General features: G+C 41.4%; 1 protein-coding gene across 1 annotated transcript in view; it reads left to right on the top strand.

The window, feature by feature from the left end:
- The window catches only part of NID1 (nidogen 1), a 94837-nt gene that overhangs the window by 63363 nt on the left and 6067 nt on the right, over positions 1-25407 (top strand). Inside the window, exons 15-19 of the mRNA XM_054975120.1 lie at positions 6229-6355; positions 13342-13513; positions 20451-20608; positions 23483-23606; positions 24796-24908. Coding sequence (XP_054831095.1) covers positions 6229-6355; positions 13342-13513; positions 20451-20608; positions 23483-23606; positions 24796-24908 — 694 coding nt within the window. The remainder of the gene's footprint in view (positions 1-6228; positions 6356-13341; positions 13514-20450; positions 20609-23482; positions 23607-24795; positions 24909-25407) is intronic.

Genomic DNA, 25407 nt, shown 5'->3' with positions numbered 1-25407 from the left:
GGGTTAGAACATTTTTATTTTTACATTACAATCAATTTTCCCCTAATTTTTCGTTTCTAACCCCCTCCCTTTCCCCCCCTTTTGTTGACTTCCAACAGCTTTCCCACCCTCTGTCCCTTTTCCCTTACTTCTATTAAATTCCTCTGTCTAAAACAGATATACATTCTCCATTATATTAAGCAGTGCATCATTAACTCCTTTAATTATTATACACCCAAACTATACGTCTTTAGATAAACAATTTATCCCATTTTCCAATTTTGAATAATTCTATATAAACCTATATATCATAAACCATAAAAATTTCCCACATTTAAATCAAACAATTTGATTTGTTCTCTATATATTACTCATTTCAACTTTTTATGGTAATTCTATATAACTCCTCAGATACTCAATCAATTTAACTCTTCTATACATTCAGTTTGGTGCATATAAATCTTGTCAAAGAGAGAAAATATTGTTAGTTAGTCAATCCTCATGTTTAAACCTTATCATTAATTATTCTCTATCAGTTGACCTATACATATCTATATATATCTCAATCAATTAATCTAACTGCTTATAAATTCACATTTCTCTTCCTCCCCCGGTAAAGTCACCCCTCTCTTTTATACTTTTATTATATTTCAGTAGTTCTCAAACTGCCACAGTTTTCCTCCCACCTCCCATTTCTTCTCCAGGTATTGTTTCAGCTTCTCCCAGTCTGTGTTGAACTGCCCTGAGTCCAGATCTCTCAGTTTTCTTGTCATCTTGTCCATTTCAGCCATATACAGCAATTTGTAGATCCAATCTTCAATAGTTGGTACTTCTTGTACTTTCCATTTCTGCGCATACAAAAGTCTAGCTGCTGCAGTCATATAAAAAATCAACGTCCTATGATGGGCTGGAATTCCCTCCATTCCCAAGTTTAGCAGCAGGAGTTCTGGGTTCTTATTTATTTGAAACTGTAAAATTTCACTCATTTCTCTTATTATTTCCCCCCAGAACTGCCTAGCTACCTCACACGACCACCACATATGATAGAGGGAGCCCTCATGTTTCTTACATTTCCAGCATTTATTAGAAGTATTCAAATTCCCTAGCGCAATCTTCTTTGGTGTCATGTACCAACGATAGATCATTTTGAAAATGTTCTCTTTAATATTGATACATGTCGTTGTCTTCATTGTAGTTTTCCACAAGTATTCCCATGCCTCCATTGTTATTTCTTTGTTGAAATTTATAGCCCATTTCACCATCTGTGTTTTAACTATCTCGTCCTCAGTATACCATTTCAGCAATACTTGGTATACCTTGGATATTCTTTTCTTGTCTTCTTTAAGAAGGGTCTGCTCTAGTTCCGAGTTCTTTGTTCGTATGCCCCCTTTTGCAAAGTCTGAGTTGTATAAGTCTCTAATCTGTCTATACTGAAACCAATCATAGTTAGGTGATAGTTCCTCTTGCGTCTTTATTCTAAGTTTAGATACTTCAATCTTAGTTATTTCTTTGTACGTTAAACATTGTTGTTCATTATCCACAGCTCTCGGATCTATCACCTCATATGGAACCACCCACAAGGGGGTTCCTTCTTGTAGGTAAGTTCTATACTTCTTCCAGATTGTAAATAGACTTCTCCTTACAAAATGATGCAGGAACATCGAGTTGACCTTTACTTTGTCATGCCATAGGTATGCGTGCCATCCAAAAATTTTTTTATATCCCTCTAGGGCTAATAGTTTCTTATTCTTTAATGTCATCCACTCTTTTAGCCAAACTAGGCAGATTGCATCATGGTAAAGTCTCAGATTGGGCAGTTGCATTCCGCCTCTCTCCTTTGCATCTTGTAAAACTTTTACTTTCACTCGAGGCTTCTTGCCTGCCCAAACAAAATCTGATATTTTCCTCTGCCATTTTTCAAATTGTTTAGAGTCTCTGATGATTGGTATTGTCTGTAACAAAAACATTACTCTTGGTAACACATTCATCTTAACTGCTGCAATCCTGCCCAACCATGACAGGTTCAATCTATTCCATTTGATCAAGTCTCTCTCTATCTGAGTCCATAATTTTTCATAATTATTCTTGAACAAGTCTATATTTTTTGCAGTCAGCTCAACTCCCAAGTATTTCACCTTACTAGTTACTTCACAATCCGTTGTTTCCATTAACAATTGTTGTTTCTGCTTAGTCATGTTTTTGCATAATATCTTTGACTTCTTTTTGTTAATGAAGAAACCTGCCAAATCTCCAAACTCCTTGATCTTGTCTATCACTTTTGGCATGTTCTCCAGTGGGTCTTCTACAATTAACATTATGTCGTCTGCAAATGCTCTGACCTTATATGAATAGTCCTTTATTTTTATTCCTCGTATTTCCTCATCTTGTCGAATTTGTATCATCAGAATCTCCAATACTAAAATGAACAACAATGGAGATAACGGGCAACCTTGTCTTGTTCCTTTACTAATCGTCAATTTTTTGGTCAATTCATCATTCACTACAATTGCTGCAGTCTGGTCTCTATAGATTTCCTTGATTGCTCTGACGAATCTTTCTCCCAGTTGTAGCTTTTCCATAGTGGCAAACATAAAGTCCCAGTTTAAATTGTCAAACGCTTTTTCAGCGTCTACAAAGAAGAAACCAACCTCTTTGTCACAACGCTTGTCGTAGTATTCAATAGCATTGATCACTGTCCTTAAGTTGTCTCTTATTTGTCTGTCTGGCAAAAAGCCTGCTTGTTCCTCCTCTATGACTTCCGAGAGCCACCCCTTCAATCTCTCCGCCAATATCTTCGCAAAAATTTTATAGTCATTATTGAGTAGTGATATAGGCCTATAATTTTTCACGCTAGTCAGATCTTGGCCCTCTTTTGGGATCAATGATATATTCGCTTCGCTCCAAGTGTCTGGAATTCTTTGATCCCTAAAAACTCCGTTCATCACCTCTTTTAGGAATGGTGCCAGTTCATTGGCCATTGTCTTATAAAATTTAGCCGTAAGTCCATCTGGCCCTGGCGCCTTTCCTAGATTTGCGGATTGTATTGCCATATTTATTTCCTCATCAGTTACTTCACTGTTCAACTTATTTCTCCAAGCTTCCGAGATCACTGGAAGTTTGGTTTTCTCCAAATATGATGCTATTGATTCTTTATTTACTTCTTTTTTATTATACAGCTTAGCGTAAAATTTATAAAAGGCTCTGCTAATGGTAGTCTGCTCCAAATACGTTTTGTTTTCTTCACAAATTTTATTTATTATTTTCTTTTCCCTTTTCTTCTTTAATTGCCATGCCAAATATTTCCCAGGTTTATTAGCACCCTCAAAAACTTTTTGATTCAGTCTTTTAAGGTTCCACTCCAATTCTTTGTTACTCATTGCTGTTAACTGTTCTTGAAGAATTTTGATTTCCTGATGTATTTTCTTTTTCCCTGGTCTCTTTTTTAACTGTACTTCTTTGGCCTTTATTTTCTCCTCAATCTCTTGTCTTTTCTCCTCTTTCTTTTTCCTTGCTCTACCATTTAAGTCCATTAGTATGCCCCTTACAACCGCCTTGTACGCGTCCCAAACTTTACTGGTTGGTACTTCTTTATTCACGTTGTATTGTATAAAAAACTTAGTCTCTCTTCTCAGTGTTTCCATATTCTCACTTTCCTGTAACAGGTCCTCATTTATTCTCCAGGCTTTCCTTTTTCTCCTTTTTCCAAATTTCCACATAATTGGATTGTGATCTGAGCCTACCATCGGCATTATTTCTACCTCCTTAGTCCATAGCGCTAAGTCCTTTGAGGCCCAGATCATATCAATTCTTGATAATGTAAGATGCCTTGCAGAATAAAAAGTAAACTGTTTGGTTTTAGGATATTCTCTCCTCCATACGTCTTCGAGAGTCTCTTGTTGAATCAACTCAAAAAAAAGCTTTGGCAATAGTCCTCTTTTCTTTTGTGCTTTTGTAGTCTTTTTTCTAATTCCAAGTCTGTCACTCCATTGAAATCTCCAGCAAGAATTATCTGGTCATATACAAGATCGTCTAGGTGCTTCCTTAAGTCCTCAAAGAAGCTTTCCTTTGCACCGTTAGGTGCATAAAGTCCGACTACCAACACTCTCTTTAAGTTCCAATTACATTCCACTGCTACAAATCTAGCTTCCACATCTCTCATAACAAATTTTGGCTGCAGCTCCTCTTTTATATACAACACCACTCCTCTTTTTTTCTTGTTGGAAGCCGCTACAAATTCTTTGCCCAATTTTCCAGATTTTAAATATTTTACATCCTGTTTTCTAATGTGGGTCTCCTGCAAACAAACAATATCACATTTTTGTTTTAGTAGCCAATGAAAAATATTTTTTCTCTTATTCGGTGAGTTTAGTCCATTTACATTCCAAGATAATACTTTACACTCCATATTCATGGTTTTGTTGGTAAGTCTTTTTCATTGTCCTTGATAAATCTCTCCATCTCCCGCTCAGATCTGATACGTTTTTTTGCCCCTCCAAACTCAAAGGACACTCCTTCCGGTAACTCCCATCTGTATCTGATATTCATGTCCTTCAAAGTCTGAATTAGCACTCTATATTTTTTCCTGTCCAATAACACTGATCTGGGCAGTTCCTTCATTATAATAATCGTCTTGCCATCAATCTCCAATGGATCTTGAAATTGTTTGGTCACAATCCTCTCTTTCATATTTCTAGTTGTAAACTGCACAATCACATCCCTTGGTAGTTTCCTCTGGGTTGCAATTCTCGAGTTCACACGATACGCCACATCTAGGATAGCCACAATTTCCTCCTCCTCCTTCCCCAGGTAATCAGCCAACACCTCAGTCATCTGTTCTTGCGCTGACTTCCCTTCCACTTCTGGCAGACCGCGAAAACGAAGCTGCTTCTCCATGTGTTTAGTTTCTGCAACTGACATCCTCCCCTTCACCAATCTCATCTCTGTTTGTTGCGTGTCTATTAAATTCTCCATCGCGTCTTCTACTGTTTTAACTCTCTGCTGCGTTCCTTGTAATTCACTGCTAATCGTTTCCACACCTTTTTTCACTTCTGACAGCTCCGACTTTACTGTCTGTGTAACTTCCTTGACCTCTTTAATAAGCTCCAATTTCGTGTCCTTAAGTTCTTTCATCATGTCTATAAGTTTTTTGTCCAAGTTTTCTATTGCCGATTGCCACTCTTTTTTCGACATCGTGGGGCTTGCTTTAGCTCGCTCCCACGAATCTGCTCTCTTCCTCAGCTCCGTGGCGTATAATTAAACGTTTTCCTTTTTTTTTTTTTTAAATGTCCCAATCTTTGCCAAAATTAATTTTTTATATCCAAAATGTCGGGCGTCTTTTCTCTATGGTTTCTCTATGTTATTATAATCCAAGATGGCCTACTTCCTCTTCCGCTGAAGCCACGACCCTTCCACTTTCAAAGATGGCGATTCCCCACTTCCTGTCCTTTGGCAAGGGCCGCTTCCCTCCAGCCACTCTATTGTTGTTACGCACTTCCTGTCTCCCGTCTTCCCACAGCAGGTCTCGCGATGGTGTCTTTTTCCCACAGCTCCAAAACCACAGGTATTCAAAACAATAGTCCGATTTTTGTAATAACTTCTTTAAACTTAGTCTCTTTTAAAATACAACTCCTGCCGAGTCTTCACCTCCTTTTCGCTAGTCTGTTGCAGTTTAAAAGTCTACTTTCTTTCCTCTCTGTTTTTGTCAATCTGTCCCGTTTCAAGAGATAGCGATCTTTACCTTCTCTCCAGCTTTCTCGGGTTGTAATCGCTGTTTCGATCTTAAATTCTCCTCTCGACTTCCCTCCCCGATCGAAGCTTGGGTATGTAGGTCTTATGCCAGCCGAATTGGCCCCAAAATTGCCGCAGAGATTATAGCCGACCCGTCGCAAGGTGGGACCTCAAGGATCGGGGGGGAGACTCCTTGTGTAGAGCCCCCCCTCGTCCGAGATCTAACTCACCCTAGGGTCTTGAGCGTTCTTTGCCTGCTCCCCGCCTGAGAGCAGTCGGCCGCGGGTTATTTTCACCCCTCCGGCCGGTTAAAACGGCAATCCGGTCAGCTCCACAAATGGAGCTGCGTTAGACCTCCATGAATCCCAAACCGGAAGTCCCGGCTGTTAGATCTTTTTTAGTTCATTTTCTCAACTCTTTCACGTTCCCTGAAAGTAATATAGGCATTTTAACTATCTTAATGCTGAACCAGTTCTAGGAGTAGGAGTTTAATTAGTTCTGAGTCTTGTGATTATGTTCCAGGATAAAGTTGTCATTGGAGTTGCCTATGACTGCGTAGAGAAAATAGTTTACTGGACAGACATCAGCAGCCCTTCCATTAGCAGAGCAAGCCTTGGAGGAGGCGAACCAACATCTGTCATAAAAACAGGTAAGATGGTATAGATTTCTTCCTCATAGTAAAACTTCCAGTATCTAAGTTCCTCAGAAAGAACCTTATAGCCATGCCTTCTGCAGTGAGATGAAAGGTACATGAACAAGCAGGAAGGTGTTGGAACACTACTTTTCTCTTATAAACACAGAGCAGCAGATCTTTGCTTTTTTAATTGTTCATTTAAAGCATGGTATGCTGTGCCTGGTTTTGGCATGTTGTTGGAAATTGGTTTGAGCTTCCTTAAATGAAGGGAAAGTTGGGACAGAAATATTTTTCTGAATAGTGTTTTGCACAAGGCATTTTTATTGTTTATAACCAACTGTCAAAAATTACTGTGTCTGGTGTTTGATCAAACAGACAAGGAACATATGATTTAAAATAGAATTTAGATTAAAAGTACTACTATGCCTGCAGTATAGTCCTTTGAAACCATTAAAGTTGGTGGATTTAGAAGTATATAATTTTGCTTAGGGTTACATTGTAAATCATATCTGTAACAGGGAAGAGCAATGGACTGAATTTATGGAGAATTTAATAACTGTCAAAGATAACCAATATACCATATGGGTTATACATTTTTCAGGTAACAGAACAAAATACAGGCTGTGGATACTACTAAATTCAGAGTAACTATCAAAAGATAGCTTTCAAAAATTGGTCTTTTCAAAAATTGTATAGGTAATAATGTATTATATATTCTATAATATGTTTAGTTTTCCATTGCCCACAGATACACATTGATCTACTAGAATTTTGGAATATTTTCCAACTAAATAGGCTGTTGGGAGGGATGGAGACAATACCATGCCCCCTCCTTCTCAGCCTCCCCCAGGTCAAGCCTGGCATCCACCAAGCCCAGGGGGGTGACTGAGGCACATAAAGAGCTGCACATGAGCCAGCTGGTCAATGGCAGCTGGCCTTTTAAGAGTCAGACACCCACTAACAACTGGCCCTTTGACAGACAGCTGTCAAACCATCAGTTGCTGGGAAGCTCCACCTTGGATCAGAGAAGGGGGTATAAAATGCGGCAGAAATAGCTCAGGAGGCACTATTTGTTCCTCATAGGATGGGCCACACCCCATAGGCTTCCATGTAGAGGAAGGCCACTGGGTATATCCCATGCCTGGCTTAAGGCCTTCAGAAGGCTTGAGAGAGGACAGATCAGCGCTGGCTCTTAGCCCAGAAGAGAGTAGAGCTAGGGAAGAGGAGATGAATTAGGGTGGTACCCAACCCCTGCCTCTCTGTCTGAGGCCAAAGGAAGACACTTCAGCAAATTAGGTCCTGATGCATGATGAGTGGGGATGGGATTCCTACATAGGCTGTTATAGTCTGAAATTTAGCCATGCTTAGAAGGGTATAACTCTGTTTAGGATTGCACTGTCAGTCCATAGATTAAATTTTGTCTTCCTAAGAGCCAAGGTTCTAAATTTGCCAGTCTTTCCATGGATATACCATAAGATGATAACTTTCCCATTGCCTGATCTACTTGTTCAAGCATATATTTTGGGGGAGTCTGTTTGCTGGCATCTAATGAAGCTTTATCTAGTACAAAAACATACATGTAAATGTATGCGACAATGGAGGGAACCCAGTTCTCTCTGCGCTGAGTGAAGCAGCTGCAGTTTTTCTAAGGAAGATTTAAGAGAGCTGTCAGAAACTGATCTTGGATTACCTCCAGGCCATTTGGTTTTTCTGTGCTCCATAGTCTGGCACCAATTTTAGTGTTGCATTGATACAAAAGGAGCCTGAAGTGCAGCTTTGTTAGGTGAATTTATGAACCCATTCGTGTTCTTATGAATGCTAGTAACCATAATATGGTGGCTTCTCAGTAGATATTGGAAGTAGCAGACCATGGTTGTGGTATATTATTTCTCATTAGATACAGTCAGATATGAAACCTAGTATAGAAGTATGGAGATATGATTATGCAGGGCTTTTTTTCAGCTGAGATGCGGGGGAATGGAGTTCCAGAACCTCTTGAAAATGGTCACATGGCTAGTGGCCCTGCCCCCTGATCTCCAGACAGAGGGGAGAGCAATCTAAACTCCCCTCTGTCTGGAGATCAGGGGGCGGGGCCACCAGCCATGTGACCGTTTTCTCTGAGGGCAACCCACTGAGTTCCACCACCTCTTTTCCCAGAAAAAAGCCCTGCGATTATGTATTTGTTTGCTTATAAAATGTATAGATAGCTGCTTCCGTTAAATAGTCCATAAAATAGTGTACAGTAAAGCCAAATGAAAGCAATCAGAAGCAATAAACCTGATAAAAATAGTCCTAGGCATGGAAGAAGGAACAGACAGATAAAATTAAACTTCAGTAAAATTACCATAGCAAAAAATACATTGGTGACCAAAATCCCAGGAAATTATTAAAGTCTTGATAGTGTAATTCTTAACAAGTTTACTCAGAATCCTACTTAAGTCTGTCCTGTGGCACTTACATCTAGGAAAGTGTTTTTAGGGTTGCACTATAAATATGCTCGGTGTGGGACTGCCCTCAAAGATGGTTCTGAAAATGCAGTTCGTGCAAATGCTGAAACAAGGGTTCTGACAGAGACAAAGAGCCAGTTTGGTGTAGTGGTTAAGAGCATGGGATTCTAATCTGGAGAACCGGGTTTGATTCCCCACTCCTCCACTTGAAGCCAGCTGGGTGACCTTGGGTCAGTCCCAGCTTCTTGGAGCTCTCTCAGTCCCACCTACCTCACAGGGTGATTGCTATGGGGATAATAATCACATACTTTGTAAACCGCTCTGAGTGGGTGTTAAGTTGTCCTGAAGGGCGGTCTATAAATTGAATATTGTTGTTGTTATTTCAGCTGCACTAGCTTCCAGTTTGTTTCAGATTCTGTTGAAGATACAGGCTTTGGGGTGTATTTAACCTCCAAGTAGCCATCCTCCAAGGGCCACTTAGGTGGAGGAAGGGTCTTTAGATTGTAGGAAGACTTCAAGCTGGAGCCAAAGGAAAGATTGGGGCATAGATTGTAGGAAGACTTCAAGCCGGAGCCAAAGGAAAGATTGGGGCATAAATATTTTAATAAATAAAGATACTTTGCTCAGAAGAGTGGTAAGATAGGGGCAGGGATCCACACCATTCCCTGTTAAAGCCCTAATAGCTTGGGGCTGGAGTGCTTGAAGAACTACCTCCACCCATATCAAGCTGCCCAGGCTCTGAGACTGATGGCCGGTGCTTGTGGGAACACTTCTCTACAGGAGAGCTAAAAAATCTGCTGCCCCCCTGAAATTTGAAATCCCTCTGAAAGACAGGCTGGTGCCATCCATACAGGGCTTCTTGTTTCTGGGGGAGGGGGGCTGGACAAAAACCTTCCTAGAGTGGAATTCTTGGGTAAGTACAAGCTTTATTTGGTTACCTATAGGTTATTACAAACATTACAAGGTAAAGCACAAAAAAGGACTATAAATGGCAAAAATACAAGAATATATAAACCTCATTGGATTAAACCACATTATTATTTTTTCCCCCACATCTGAGTAGGGCTAAACTTTAAATTGCCTAAATTGCGCTTTTGTTCCTAATAACAAAAATGTATCACATTGCTTCAGCTTGTGAGTTATTTTTGTGCTGCTAATTATTTATTAATGTTAATGCTCTCAGGGTTCATAGCTAGATTATTCTGCAAGGCTGCACTTTGTCCTGTGTTCTCCTCCAGCTCTTATCTATCTTTCTCCAGCTGCATGTCCATGAAATGTATGAACTTTCCAAACTTCACAGCTGCAAAGACTACTCTACAGAGACAACTGCATAAATTGGATCGGTTATACATGTCTTTATAAGCCTGCCTCTTACCAAGTTCCAAGCCTCCTATTCTTTCCAGATGCTCTTGCCAGTGAGACCAGTAATTTCAGTAGAATTACAGAAGAGTAATGTTGAGCTAGAGAAAAGGATGTTCACAATTTCTATTTTATTGTATGAATTCTATAACATCTTAATGTGGTCTGGGTTTTTCTCTGGTTAATTGTCAACCTGTCTGGAAAGAAATTTACACTAGGCCACCAAGCTGCTTTAAATCTCCTGACTGACAGCTCAAACCTGGAAGATAACCAAGAGTCAGTAATTTTCTTTTCCTGAAGTATCTGAAATCTAGTCAAAAATATTTGCAAGCATTTGAAATGAAGACTGCTTTCAGTACGCTGATGACAGGAAGAGCAATTCCTCATACTGTAATGAACAGAAATGCCTGTTGTCTGTCAACTTTGGTGAGAAGGGGAAGGGGATATTTTTGGAGTATGATAGGAAAAAGTTCATTGGCATTTGCTCGAATTCATTTGTGCAGTTCTTCTGCAAACTTGCGACTTAGTATACCGATAGTTGACACTGTTGAATGGCTCCTTCTTAGGGTTACCAGCCTCCAGGTGGTAACTAGAGACCATACAGACATGTGAAAACTTATTATTGACAAGTAAATCAAGCTTTAAATTTCAGAACCAGCAATGCTGTTCTTACTTAACAGGAGGAGGTTTAGGGTAGATAGTCATCATGCAAAAGAGATTTAAGTTTGGAACAATTCTGAGAACTGTATGTGCATAGTTTTTCTTGGATAGCGACCAGGTCTAAAAACAACAGGAAATAGCAGATAATGACCTACTATCCTGGCCTCGGGGGTTTCTCTGCTCAAATACAGAGAGGAACAAATGCCTAAAAATAAATGATATAGGTTCAAATGCATGTTATGGTTTCTTCTCATTGGAAAAACAAAACTTAAATGCATTCAGAACAGAGCTTTTTTTCTTTTAAAATGGACACACTGTTCAACTGAAGCCACGGTTGCAAATACAACTCTGTTTCAACTGAATGCTACACAAATTCTGATTTAATTTTTTTAAAAGTCTGTGTAACCTTCAATGAACATCATGACCATGCAAAAGTCTGGCACCACATTCCATATATTTTTCACTTCAAAGGAGAGCAAGGAATTTTTTTTCTTCAGTGATGTGTATATTTATTTATGCTTATATAGCTTTACCCCCAATCAAATTCTATGGTTACAAGCCTCATTTCTAAGCAGATTAACTGGGCCAAAAATGGATCTGATCAGCTCCACCCTGACCATTTTGATTATGTATTATACTGACATTCGAGAGTGTTTTGATATTGTGAAGGCCAATGGCCATATACAATAAAACAAATCTGAATCTGAGCTCCGCCCATATAGTTATGAGGTCCGCATCTTAGATTTAAGGCAAAAATTCTACGTGGCATATTAGGTATGTTGTAAAATTTCAGCATAATGCAAAACTCTGGGTATGGAGCAGGTCGTAGCATTGCTAGCTCCAGGTTGGGAAATTCATGGAGATTTTTTGGGGGTGGAGGGAGCTTGGAGGGGTGGAGTTTGGGGAGGGGAGGGACTTCAGCAAGGTATAATGCCATAGTATTCACTTTCCAAAGTAAACATTTTCTCCAGGGGAACTGATCGATGTGACCTGGAGATCAGTTTTTACATGTCTGTATGGTCATTAATATCTGAAGATAAGCATTTTTCTGCTTTTTTGATGACAGGAATACTTAGACATTTTTGAGTTAGACTCGAATCTTGGTACAGTACAGGGTGTTTTGTTTTTGAAGATGATATGTTGTTAGGTAACCATTTGTTTGGTCTCTAAAATCCATTCTTCCTGTTGGGTTTGTCCCATGTATATAAGCAAATCTAGGCATCTACTGTACATCTATTTCATATTACAAGCAGAACTTTAATAACTTCAGTTTGCTCACATGTGGTTTCAGGTTAACAGAACCCCTCCACCACCAATTTTTCATGGGCTTGGTCAGGCAGGCAGCTGAGTAGTGTGGCATGGTATGGCAGATGGTAGTGGAGGCCAACACAGTCCAGATTCATATGAGCCACATGCCAAAAACAGAAACTAAAAGTGCATGTAGGCTGATAGCTTTAGATAATAAAAATGGCACAAGCCACAAACTACAAGGCACATAAAATATGTATACATGTTGTGCTGTGTATATACTGATTTGAAGACACTAATCTCTTTTTACAACAGAAGAATATTAAGATATAGTACTAGTCCATGACTAGTCAGCAGTTCCATGGTAGAAAATCTTTAAATTGGTATAATAAAAATAGTAAGAGTTTCCAAACTTAGCAAGAGCGCTTTTCTTTCCTGTGCAAGGAAGCCTTGCTTTTCCTAAAAGCATAAAAGAGCGCTGGGCATCTGAGTATATACAGAGTGCCTTTCATATAAACTCATACAGCCTCCCCCTCCCTTTGAATAGATTAAAGCCCATGTACTTCCCAATTTAGAAATTAAGTACTGATTCCAACTTCAAGTTCCAGCAAGCTGAAACAGAGAAACATACATTCTGTTCCCTGTAATAACTATATGCTCATAATTTGTTCCTTGCTTTCCTTTTATTACATATATAATGTGATCTCCTTGTATCTAATAGTCAATGGGGCCTGTCATGCAGATCAAAAATCTCTACAAGTATGCAGCCAGGGATAGAATATATGCTTCTGCAAATCCAGTTTTGTAGAAAAGTACAAAAACTGAGGATTAAAAAAAACTGAACATCACAGTAAAGAAATATAGACCACAATGAAAAGCTACCTTATACTGAATACCAGTGGTCCACCAAGGGCAGATGGTCAACTCTGCCTGGCAGCAGCTCTCCAGGGTCTCAGGCAGAAGTCTTTCCCATCACCTTCTGCTTGGTCCTTTTAACTGGAGACACAAGTGATTGAACCTCTGACCTTCTGCAAGCAAATCAGAGGTTGTTCCACTGAGTTACAGCCCTTATCCTCCAGTGGGTTGCAGTATGCTTTTCAATCTGATCTTGGTTGATTGTGTTCATAGTAAGGTGCTCAGTCCTTAAACCTTATCCAAGATTTCCTAATTACAGCTGTTCTGCTGATGAACTTATTTCCACAAATGAGAACAATGGTCAAACTAATGGTTTAAATGAACTAATATTTCAGATATACTTTGCTTTTTTCACCCCACCCCCACCCCCAGATTTGGAAAGTCCTGAAGGATTAGCTCTTGATCATCTAGGACGCACCATCTTTTGGACAGATTCTCAGCTGGACAGAATAGAAGTTGCAAAGCTAGATGGCAGTCAGCGCCGAGTGCTGTTTGACACTGACCTTGTGAACCCCAGAGCCATTGTAGCAGATCCTATGAGAGGGTAGGTTAGCACCTATGAATGTTCTCTTAATTCAGAAAATGGTTGCTGGTAAGTTTGTTTCAGTGCCTTTTATCAGAATCTTTTCACATGCCTGTGTTACCTGTTAGCAGTAGGAATTATACTGGTTGTCAGAAACAGATTTTGGGTTTCCAGAAAAAATTTTTTAATAGTTAAAATATTAATTTGATAATTATGTCCATTCAGAGGGCTCTTCTAGTGTTCACAGTCACATTTATTTGATGTTAAAGAGTATTTTTCCTCAATTTATAATGACAAAAACATTGATTATTTGGGAATGGGAGTTGGATAATGGAAATTCTAGGCCATGGTCCAGAGAGAGAGACTACAAAGCTGCTTCTTAAATGTCTCAGTTTTAAAGGTCAGCTGCAGGATTGGTGCAAGGATTTGAGAGATCTTTATTTTACACACCAGTTTGATGTAGTGGTTAAGAGCGCCAGGACTCAAATCTGGAGAACCGGGTTTGATTCCCCACTCCTCCACTTGAAGCCAGCTGGGTGACCTTGGGTCAGTCACAGCTCTCTCGGAGCTCTCAGCTCCACCTACCTCACAGGGTGATTGTTGTGGGGATAATAATAACACAATGTATTGTCGAAGGCTTTCACGGCCAGAGAACGATGGTTGTTGTGGGTTTTCCGGGCTGTATTGCCGTGGTCTTGGCCTTGTAGTTCCTGACGTTTCGCCAGCAGCTGTGGCTGGCATCTTCAGAGGTGTAGCACCAAAAGACAGAGATCTCTCAGTGTCACAGTTTCAATCTGACAGTGACACTGAGAGATCTCTGTCTTTTGGTGCTACACCTCTGAAGATGCCAGCCACAGCTGCTGCCGAAACGTCAGGAACTACAATGCCAAAACCACGGCAATACAGCCCGGAAAACCCACAACAACCAATAATAACACACTTTGTAAACTGCTCTGAGCGGGCATTAAGTTGTCCTGAAGGATGGTATATAAATCAAATGTTGTTGTTACTATTATTTATAGGAAAATAGTGTGCATTCACTAGCAGAAGCTGCTTTCTCATTGCTCATGCGCAGTTGCCAAACTGCCTTTTAAATTCTCTGTGGGTGTCAGGTATGAAAGTAAATGTCATAGTACTGTCACAGGTCCCACTCTCTTCCTCAAGTTCCCCTCTTAGGGGTATGCCCAGGAGGGAAGAAGTTATTAGCCATCCTTGCCCTCCTTGTTGTCTTCCTCAGCCTTTGAGCACTTGTGCAGGCCAAGACGCAACCACAAACACTCATACTCTTTTCATCTTAGGTCTGTCAGATTCCAGCATCCACTGAGAGATGCTGATCTAATGAAGCTGCAGTTCTGTTTATTAACTTTAGAAATGCCCCCCCCCAAGGTACCCTAGACAGCTAACAATACATACAAATGTGCCATCAAGTCACAACCAACTTACGGGTGACCCCAGCAAGAGGCTTTCAAGGCAAGTGAAACACATAGGTAGTTTACCATTGCCTTCCTCTGCAGAGTCTTCCTTGATAGTCTCTTATCCAAGTAGTGACACATCTTAGCTTCTGAGATCTAATAAGATTATGCCATCTTCCCTTCCCAGCTAACAATATTTGACAACAGTACCTGACAAAATGATAAATATCCCTGACACAAATGCCTAGCATTTCCCAATTCCTCATCTCCTTTATCCCCTTCATGAACGCCTGGTACAGAGGCAAGGCCTGACAGCCCACCTGAACTCCCCAGAGTGCTGTTGGTTGAGTGTGAGTCAGCACTTGTGATCCTTTGCAGAACAAAGGCAAATACATGCAATTTTTTTAAAGCAAACCCCAACATCTGAAGAAGTGAGCTGTGACTCACGAAACAGTAGAGCTGTGACTCTACTACAAATTTTGTTAGTCTTATAGGTGCTACTGGACTCTTCCTCTTTTCTACTGCTACAGACAAACTAACATGGCTACCCATCTTGATCTGCCTGACATCACAAAAGAAGCCACTTTCTGAGGGGATGGAGGCTGCAAGGCTTGACATCAGCCCTGACTTTCCAGTTGTCAAGACTGATGCAGCCTGTTTTCCCTTCAAATGACTTATTATTCCCCACAAGCACACACTTGCTGGCTAGCTAGTCTATATCTTGAGACATCCTCCACACTGCAAGAGCAGGTGCAGGAGATGATGCCAAGTGAGTTCAACCCTGTCAGCCTTCTCTGGAGTGTCCAGGCAGGAAGCCCAATGTATCTCCTTGTGGAGGGTTTCAGGCTGGATCAGGCCTGGTCACTCACCCCTGGATCTCTTTATCAGCCACAATGGGTCTGTAAGGGGAAAAGGTGTGGGAAGGCTCCCACATCCTCTTCTTCAAATTGCCACAATCAGGTCTCTATGACTCTCTATGGGCAAATACTGGTTCAGACCCACTGCCTGACCTGGGAGAGATCACCACAGGCTCCAATAGGTAAATAGAACCTGGGGAGGCCAATGCACTGTGGAGTCAAGGGGCTGTCTGTTTCTTTCCTGCTCCTCTTCCCCTAGTGAAGCTGGAAGAGAGAGGGACGGAATGGCCTAATCTGGCCAAGTGGGGTCTGAAAGCCACCATGAGATGGACTGGACCACTCAGAGGCAGGCTTGCCATGAGCATGCTCCAGAAAGGGGTCTAATTTACCTGACACTTCTTACCAGATGAAGGTGTTTCATCTCCTCTCTGATCCAGCTGCTGGTACTCATCCTGAGGGGCATGTCTATGGTTGATGATCCACTTTATTACTACTGTGCCATATAAACATATACTAGGTTATTTTACTTTTGCTGTGTCTTCTGTGCTAGGAGAGAAAATCTGAAGAGAAAAAATAAAATGAGGATGCTCTGCCCTCTGGAACATAGCCCTGGCTTTCTGGGGCTGAAAAAAGCTCAGCCATTGAGTCCAGTCCCTTGTTCCAGTTCTTATTCCTTTTCACATTAAAATAATAATAACATTCGATTTATATACTGCCCTTCAGGATAACACCCACTCAGAGCGATTTACGAAGTATGTCATTATTATCCCCACAACAAAACACCCTGTGAGGTGGGTGGGGCTGAGAGAGCTTCTAGAAGCTGTGACTGACCCAAGGTCACCCAGCTGGCTTCAAGTGGAGGAGTGGGGAATCAAGCCCAGTTCTCCAGATTAGAGTCCCGCGCTCTTAACCACTACACCAAACCTACCTACATAATCCCAACCACGAGGCACCACAAGAAAAGAGCAAGTAAATAGTGAACAAGGCCTCTGACAGTTTCAGATAACCGTATAGAGTGAATCATGACTTCTCGTGCAAAAGAACCCCCACCAACAACATACACACTATCCCTCCAAGATCATGGGTCTGTATGTTCAAAATTAATTCCCATCCTCAAATACGATAATTAGGGTGGAGTCACACATTTCAAAATCCATGTGGCAGAAATGTGGCCACCACAGGTACTTTGGATCAGACAGTACTAGGAACTCAATTCCAAGTTAGGCAGGGGCCCAGTTCAGATTGGGACTGCAGCACATGGGGAGGAGGAGCTTAATCCTTCATGCTCATTACATTTTCCTGACCTGACACAGCCAAAGAACTTCAGGCACATATCTATTAACAGCCCATATAAGTCTACCATATGAACTTCGTATCATGAATCAGCGGGACACATTATGTACTGGTTCCTTGTTTTTAAAATGTGCTATAACTTTTATGCATATATTGCTTCCTTTTTTTTCAAAATCTAAATATTCTAATTACGTTTTCAATGAAGCCACTATTATACCTGTTTAGATAGCAGTGTATCATAGGCTCATCTAAGCAAAACAATTGTGATTCGATACTTAGAATGAAATCCTAATCAGAGTTACTCCAGTCTAAGCCCACTGATTTCAGTGGGTTTAGACTGGAGTAACTCTGATTAGGATTTCACTGTTAGTTTAACAAATTGTTCCTAAATGTTTAATTGTGAGGATGTAACGAATAGACCCATATATCAGTGAAATGTCCACCATGCATAAAATTGTACATCTGCACACAGCTTTTGTTTATGGAGAAGATTCTTGTTTGGTTATGGGATGAATAATACGTAATAAATAGTAGTAAACTATTTGTTGTAAACTATTAGTCAACTGAAATGCCACTGTCTAGCATTAATGTTTGTATGCAGAAAATAATATGGGAAGCAGCACAGTATGAACTTCTGGGATGCTGGCCTAAGTAAAGTAGATGCAGCTGAGTTTGCTGTGGGAGGAAATGGAATTACATTAAGGAGAGAGAATTTGTAAACATAAAAAAAAATTAAGATCTAGTCTCAGTGTGAACTTCAAGGTAATGAATATACCATCTTGAAGATGACAGATGCTTAATTTATTTAATCCCCAATGTGGGGATACGTGAGACTGCCTTGTAGTGGCTTGTCTCCTTTCTCCACGGTCAGGGATAGAGTGTGGCACTTGGGGAGCAATTGTCATCCCGCCACCCTTTGGTGTATGGTGTCCTGCAAGGGGGAATACTTTCCCCACTGCTGTTTAACATCTATATGTGCCCCCTTGCTCAGTTGGTGGGAAGTTTCGGACTTGGGTGTCATCAGTATGCAGATGACACCCAGTTATATCTGATGATGGACAGCCAGCCTGATTCGGCCCCGGATATTCAGGAGCATGTTTTTGAAGCCTTGACTGATTGGTTGAAACAGAATCGACTGAAATTAAACCCTATGAAGATAGAGGTCCTGTACTTGAGTCACGGGTGTTTAGGTACTGGACTCCAGCTCCCAACCCTCAATGGGGTGCCACTTGCACCAGTTCTGACAGTTAGGAGCCTGAGGGTGATCCTGGATGCCTCCTTGAAAATGGAGGCACAGATTGCAGCGGTTGCCAGGACCTCTTTTTCCCACCTACAATGGACCAGGCAGCTTGTCCCTTACCTTTTGACCCACGACTTAACTACAGTGATCCAGGCAATGGTCACCTCTAGGCTGGACTACTGTAACTCGCTCTATGCGGGGCTTGTCCTGAGTTTGATCCGGAGATTACAACTGGTTCAAAATGCAGCAGCGCACGTTGTTGTGGGAGTGCCAAGTACAGCGCATATAACACCTATACTGTGCCAGCTTCATTGACAGGCAGGCATTGGGGTCGAGACATTGTTGGTCGCCCTCACAGACGATCTCCGCAGACATCTGGATCAGGGCGGATCAGCACTGCTGATTTTGCTGGATCTGTCAGCAGCGTTTGATACGGTCGATCATGAGCTTTTGACCCACCGCCTTGCCGATGTGGGGATTCAGGGGACAGCACTGCAGCACTGCAGTGGCTGGTCTCCTTTCTCCACGATCGGGGACAGAGGGTGGCGCTCGGGGAGAGGGTGTCATCTCGTAGGCCACTGGTTTGTGGTGTGCCACAGGGAGCGATACTCTCTCCATTATTATTTAATATCTATATGCGCCCCCTCGCCCAGCTGGTGCGGAGTTTCGGGCTTGGGTGTCACCAATACGCGGATGACACCCAGCTTTATCTGTTGTTGGACGGGCAGCCTGGATCGGCCCCTGATGCCCTGGAGCGTGCTTTTGAGGCTGTGGCTGTGGCTGGTTGGTTGGTTGAGACAAAGTCGGCTGAAATTGAATCCCACGAAGACGGAGGTCCTGTATGTGGGTCGTGGGGAGATGGCTTTGGGACCCCAGCTTCCTACACTTGATGGGGCAGCACTTACACTGGCCCCGAGGGTTAGGAGCCTGGGGGTGATTCTGGATTCCTCCTTGAAGATGGAGGACCAGATCACTGCAGTTGCCAGGTCTTCCTTTTATTATCTTCGGCAGGCCAGGCAGCTTGCCCCTTATTTGTCTCCCCGTGACATGACTACAGTGGTCCAAGCAATGGTCACCTCTAGGTTGGATTACTGTAACGCGCTCTACGCTGGGCTTCCCATGGGCCTGATCCGGCGGTTACAGCTGGTACAGAATGCAGCAGCGCGGGTCATTGCTGGAGCACCGGTGTGGGAGCATATTACACCGGTGCTACGCCAGCTGCATTGGCTGCCAGTGGAGTACCGAATCAGGTTCAAGGTTTTGGTGTTAACCTACAAAGCCCTACGCGGACTGGGACCGACGTATCTGAGGGACCGTCTCTCACCTTATGAGCCCCGGAGGACTCTCTGCTCTGGCGGAAAACATCTTTTAAGTGTCCCTGGCCCTAGGGAGGCCCGCCTGGCGTCGACCAGGGCCAGGGCCTTTTCAGTCCTGGCCCCGACCTGGTGGAATGCTCTGTCTTGCAAGACAAGGGCCCGGCAAGATTTGCTTGCATTTCGCCGGGCCTGTAAGACAGAGCTATTCCGCCAGGCATATGGCTAACGCCAGGCAGTGCCCGCCCCCCCCCCCGTGAAGGGGAGGTTAAACCATCACCCCTATGCAAACACAGAGGCATGTATGAACCACTGGGCAGCATGAATTGTTATATTTAATGTTTTTAAATGTTTTTAAATGTATTATTTAATGTTTTTAAATGTTTTTAAACATGTTTGTATTTGTTATCCGCCCTGAGCCTGCGAAAGCAGGGAGGGCGGAATATAAATATAATAAATTAAATTAAATTAAATTAAATTGGTTGCCTGTGGAGTACCAGATCAGATTCAAGGTTTTGGTATAAACCTATAAAGCCCTATGTGGACTGGGACCAGTGTATCTGCGGGACCGCCTCTCCCCATATGTGCCCCAGAGGACGCTCCAGTTGGACCACCAACTATTGGTGGTCCATGGTACCAGGGAGGCCCATCTGGCCTCAACCAGACCCAGGGCTTTTTGGGTCCTGGCTCCAGCCTGGTGGAATAATTAAAACAAAATGAATACCAGCTCAGTTAATTTCAGAGGTTATTCATTTATTTTCTTTAACTAATCAGTTTTTTCTTGACATATTTACTGATGCAATGGTGTCTTCCTTTTAACACTGTTTTTATTTGCATACCCAGAAATCTTTACTGGACAGACTGGAACAGAGAGGCTCCTAAAATTGAAGCTTCATACATGGATGGTACCAATAGAAGGATTCTTGTTAAAGATGACTTGGGGCTGCCAAATGGACTGACATTTGATACTTATGCGTCACTGTTATGCTGGGTAGATGCAGGTAAAACCTTACACAGATTTAAAATTAACTAAAAGTCTCTCTACACAAGGCATCTTACACAGGGATGCTCAAGTGTAGGGAGATGCAATGTTAGCCGGGAAGTGTAGTTTTAAAAGACCCAGAGCCAGTGGAGATTGCTCTTCAATTGGTTTGTTAATTTCATCTTCGCCTCAGAAGGCTCTGTCAATTTCACCGCTCTACAGGAGGGTAGTTTAAAAAGACAGAGCCAGTAGAGATCCCTTCTCAGAGAGTATGTTAATTTCATTTTGCCTCCCTGAAGGTGAGGTGAAATTGACAGAGCCTTCTGGGAAGCAAAGATGAAATTAACAAACCCTCTGAGGAGTGATCTCCACCAGCTCTGGATATTTTTAAACTATGCTTTCTGGTTAACATTGCATCTCCCTACACTTGAGCGTCCCCATGTAAGATGTCTTGTGTAGAGAGACTCGATATGTATGAATTATTAACTCTCAAAATGCTAGGTAGGCCTTCCAGGAAACTTATCTATGATTTCAGTATCACTTTCAGTGTAAAGAATATCACTTCCCTTAATCTCTTCACAGCCTCAAATCACTTACTGTCCTAGCACATTATTAGGATGGGAAAGTGGGTTAAGTGTTTTCTCTGTTCTATTTCCTGGAAGAAATCACCACCACCACTACCACCTGTCGCAAGCGGCTATTACACACAGTAAGGAAAAAAGAGTTTTCTCCCCTACCACTGCTGCCAATAGCTTCTTCAGAAAGGGAAGAGATTTGCACAAGGAAATGACATAGGAGGAAGGATGCCCCAGTGTCATGACTAAAACCCAATTTTCCTTTATTCACTGTTGATCACCTCCAGGCACAACTGCTTTTAAATGAAATTAAAGATGTTAGAAATCCAATCACATATCTCTTGCATCTTGTCTAGTTAAGCCCTAAAGAGAAAGTAACACAAAGATAAGTGAAAAGGAGCTTTCAGTCTCCATTAGTTTTAACTACATATATCCTTTTTGCCAAGGCTCAAGTCAGTTTTTCATACTTCTGAATAATTGCTAGAAAGTAGCAATGATAATGCACATGGGCAAAATCACAAAAGCGCCTTATCAGATAGAAAGGCTGTTACAATGTGATTGTTGTGCTGTGTCATATTAATTAGTTGGAAAAAATTAGCCTTAAGTAACATTTGAGCAGCAGTTATAGTAGAAATGTTTGTGAAAATTATAAGCAAATTATGTCCGTTTACAACTAAAATGTGCACATTTAGATGTGTCTGGCTGACTTTTGCTATATTTCAAATTAGATTCTCAGTTGTGCTCACCTTCCTTCATTAGCGTGACTCAAGCATGTCTTTCTTGATTTGGGGAGTGTCGTGACTCTGGTATCCTCTTTTTCTGTATCAAAGAATATGATTAGGGTTAAACATTAGGCATAGAGTTAAATATTCTCTTCCCCTAGTTTTTCAGTCCCCAAGACTACACCTACAGACTTAAAGGGTTTGAAGAGAATTAAAACTCTTTGCCTTGCTTTTAAAGCAGGCGCTGTTCCTGCGAGCCCCACTCCCCCATATTCAGGTTAGGTTCAGGCAAGTTTTTCATGTGTCTTTTGCAGCTGGCTTGGTACTCTGAAGCTGGACATCTACTGCTCAGGGTTGTCTTACAGTATGAAAGAAATGTTCTTCAGCGCATCACTGGTGAATTATAATTCTTCCATAGTGACGCTTCTCCAATTATCTGGCATTGGTTTCATGGCTTGAAAAGCTTTTGATAGCTAACACCTAATGGAGTCAGCTACTGTACCTAGCTACTATTTGATGGTTGCAATCAATATTTTAAGCCATAGGAATTTATATTTATTCTTTGAGGGAAGCCTGGAGGACTGTGCTGTTCATTTGAAAATGTATCTTCTAAGTCACATGGTTTTCACATTCTGGAATATTATGTAATATAGATGTATTATGAAGCTCATTCTTTTGTCTCTGTCAGTAAATGATTCTTCATGTAGCCAGGCTTGTATTTTTTCTTAATACTGAATATACAAAATGACTGCCACCTGCAGATTCTGAGGGGCTTCAGCTATTTCTAAAACATTGTGTTAGATCAAACCCGAATTTTTTCCCAATTTCCTCCTGCTGTTGTAGACACCCAAAAGCATTCCCTGTGCTGTTTCCAGAGGCCCATGATGCTCAGGAGCAGCATTTCAGGTGGTGTGGTGGAGTTCATTAATTCTTTTTGGGGACAACTCATTGAATATAAATATAACTTCCTAATGTCTGTATATGAACCCACACACCAGCTTTGGCTCTCTCATGTCCTGCTTTTGACAATGACTAACTTCCACCGTGTGTGGATGTCTTCTGCAAGATCTTGTTCCTTTCAGGCTTTGCCATTATACTGTGCAACAGCCTACTTGAGGAGGTTCAGAGAACATCCTTAATGACATCCCACACACTATGAACGCAGCTCTTTTTGGTAGGGTAACTACAGGTTAATATGCATATAGAATTATTATGTTATATGGTACAACTTTTAAAATTCATTCTTTGATAAAAGTGGATATATTGGGATTAATAGTAAAAAGTTATGGAGGAAATTTTCTGGGGGCTATCCAGGGGGCTAGGGGAAGCATTTTTCAAGCAAACTCCACCAAATACATAGGGGAACCTACTCCTGACTGTTCTCTAAAGACCCCCCCCCCCAAATTTCAGAAAGATTGTACTCCAGGGAATTGCCTAGGTGAGTTTTTTGTGAGGTGAACATAGTTAGGGATGTGTGAGACATAGAAGAATATTACAGAAAGGTGTAATTCTACACGTAATTCTCTTTTCTTGCATCATTGTGCCTTTTTCCTACAAAAGGACTATTTGTCACATACAAAGACTAAATTTTTCTAGGTACCAAAAGGGTTGAATGTATGAACCCCAATCAGCTCGGTCGCCGAAAGATCCTTGAAGGAATCCAGTATCCTTTCAGCATTACAAGCTATGGAAAGAATTTATTTTACACAGACTGGAAAAGGTATGATAGTCTGAATTAAAAATATTTGTGCTCTGCATTTTAAGCCCCCCAGTTTGGTTTGTAATTAGAAACGATTTGTCATTTTGGCAGTTTGTGTGTTGTTTTCTATTACAACGCTCCCCTCTAGACCAGAAACTCAAGTAAACTTTCTGAGAATGTATTTTTATTAACTTATGGGGTTCCCCCCCTAAATCTGGGAGGAGTTTATTGGAAGGTAATCGCCTGCCTTACTGGCAGCACTCATTCAAATGAATAATACAGAGATTTTTAATCTGAAGCCTTACTTACTGGTTAATATGCAATCATCATAAAAAAATAATCTCTAGCTGAGCAAAATTCTTTGAGCATAGCTCTGAACAGGATTTAGACATATTCCTGTAGTTTAAAAACAAATGTTTCATTTAAACACTTCTTAAATGTCAATGGTTGCCTTTAGTGCTGCAATGTGCATGTGTAGCAGTGGGCTGCTTTAAGCATGTTACTCTGCAGTTAAAAGCCTCATGCAGCAGCAGTGGGTTTCTCAAGCCTTCGAAAAATGCATTTATATCCATTTCCATGCAAAATTCTTCATCCAAGGAAGGATACTTTTAAGTATGTATGGGCCTTAGAGGATTGTTGTGGTCCTGTTTTTAAATCTAGTACTGGGAATGACCCAAAGGATCCTTTAGATCAGTTTTGAATGTTAAGTCAGTATGTTTCATGTCTGCATTTTCAAGATGAGGTACATTAATCTGTCACTAAAAACAAGCCACAGTTGCTGAATTCTCAAAATAAAAACGGTACAGAGTCATACAGTAAATTGTTATGCAGAACCTGGTTATCCAGAATGCTCAGTTAACCAGCATTCTCAGAGGACAAATTTTTTCCCTCCCACCTTCAGGTGCAAACATGTCCCCACTCCTGCCTCTCTATCTGGCCAGCATGATGCTTCTGGCCATAGCTGGACTTCTGATAGCCAGCGCTGCCAACTGACATCTTCCTTGGGTGCCACCTCTTCCCTCAACCTTTCTTGAGCTGATGGGAACCAACTCTGTTGAAGAGCTAGGCAGCTGGACCCCCTTGTCTGTCTGCTGCATAGGCACTCTGGAGAATGGCACAATATTTTTAAAAATCTGTCTTTCCACTCCTAGTTTTTTCATTTCTTTCTTTTTTCTCCTCCCCCACATTTTTGCTGTTCTACATGGTGTAGAGATGCTGTAGTAGCAGTAGATCGCACCATCTCAAAAGAGAACGATGACTTTCAGCCCCACAAGCGCAGTCGTCTTTATGGAATAACTACAGCCTTTGCTCAGTGTCCACAAGGTAATTCCAACTACATAATCCGAGTTTATAAATGAAGAATTGCTTGTGTCATACGATCAGCACAACGAACAAATTATTTCTGGTTATCTAGAATAATAGGGTTTTCTTTGTTACCGTAATATCTGACAGCTCCAGGGAAAAACTTGAATTTTACAAGCAGAATGTCACTTTCTCTGGTAGAGAAGGAAATTTTTAACAATTGCCCCTTCCCACTGCAGATCCCCTCCCTTCCTGGTGTCTCTTGACTGCTGGTGACAGTGGGGGGGGGGGAACAGCTCATTCCATGGACAGAGCACAACTCACAGTACTTTGGATCCCACCCTTACATCGTGCAAAGAAATAACAGAACAATTCCTAACTTTGGCTTTTGGCTGAAATCCAGAATCTATGAGATGACTATAGTGAATTGTTTACAACTGTTCAATATGTTTCTTGTTGTCTCAAGTGTTGCAAAACTGCTGTAAAGCTATCATAAACTATATTGCTGGATAATAGAGAA

Source organism: Eublepharis macularius, chromosome 1 (assembly GCF_028583425.1).
Source record: "Eublepharis macularius isolate TG4126 chromosome 1, MPM_Emac_v1.0, whole genome shotgun sequence".
Lineage (NCBI taxonomy): Eukaryota > Metazoa > Chordata > Lepidosauria > Squamata > Eublepharidae > Eublepharis > Eublepharis macularius.
This window is presented reverse-complemented; position numbering and strand designations above follow the sequence as displayed.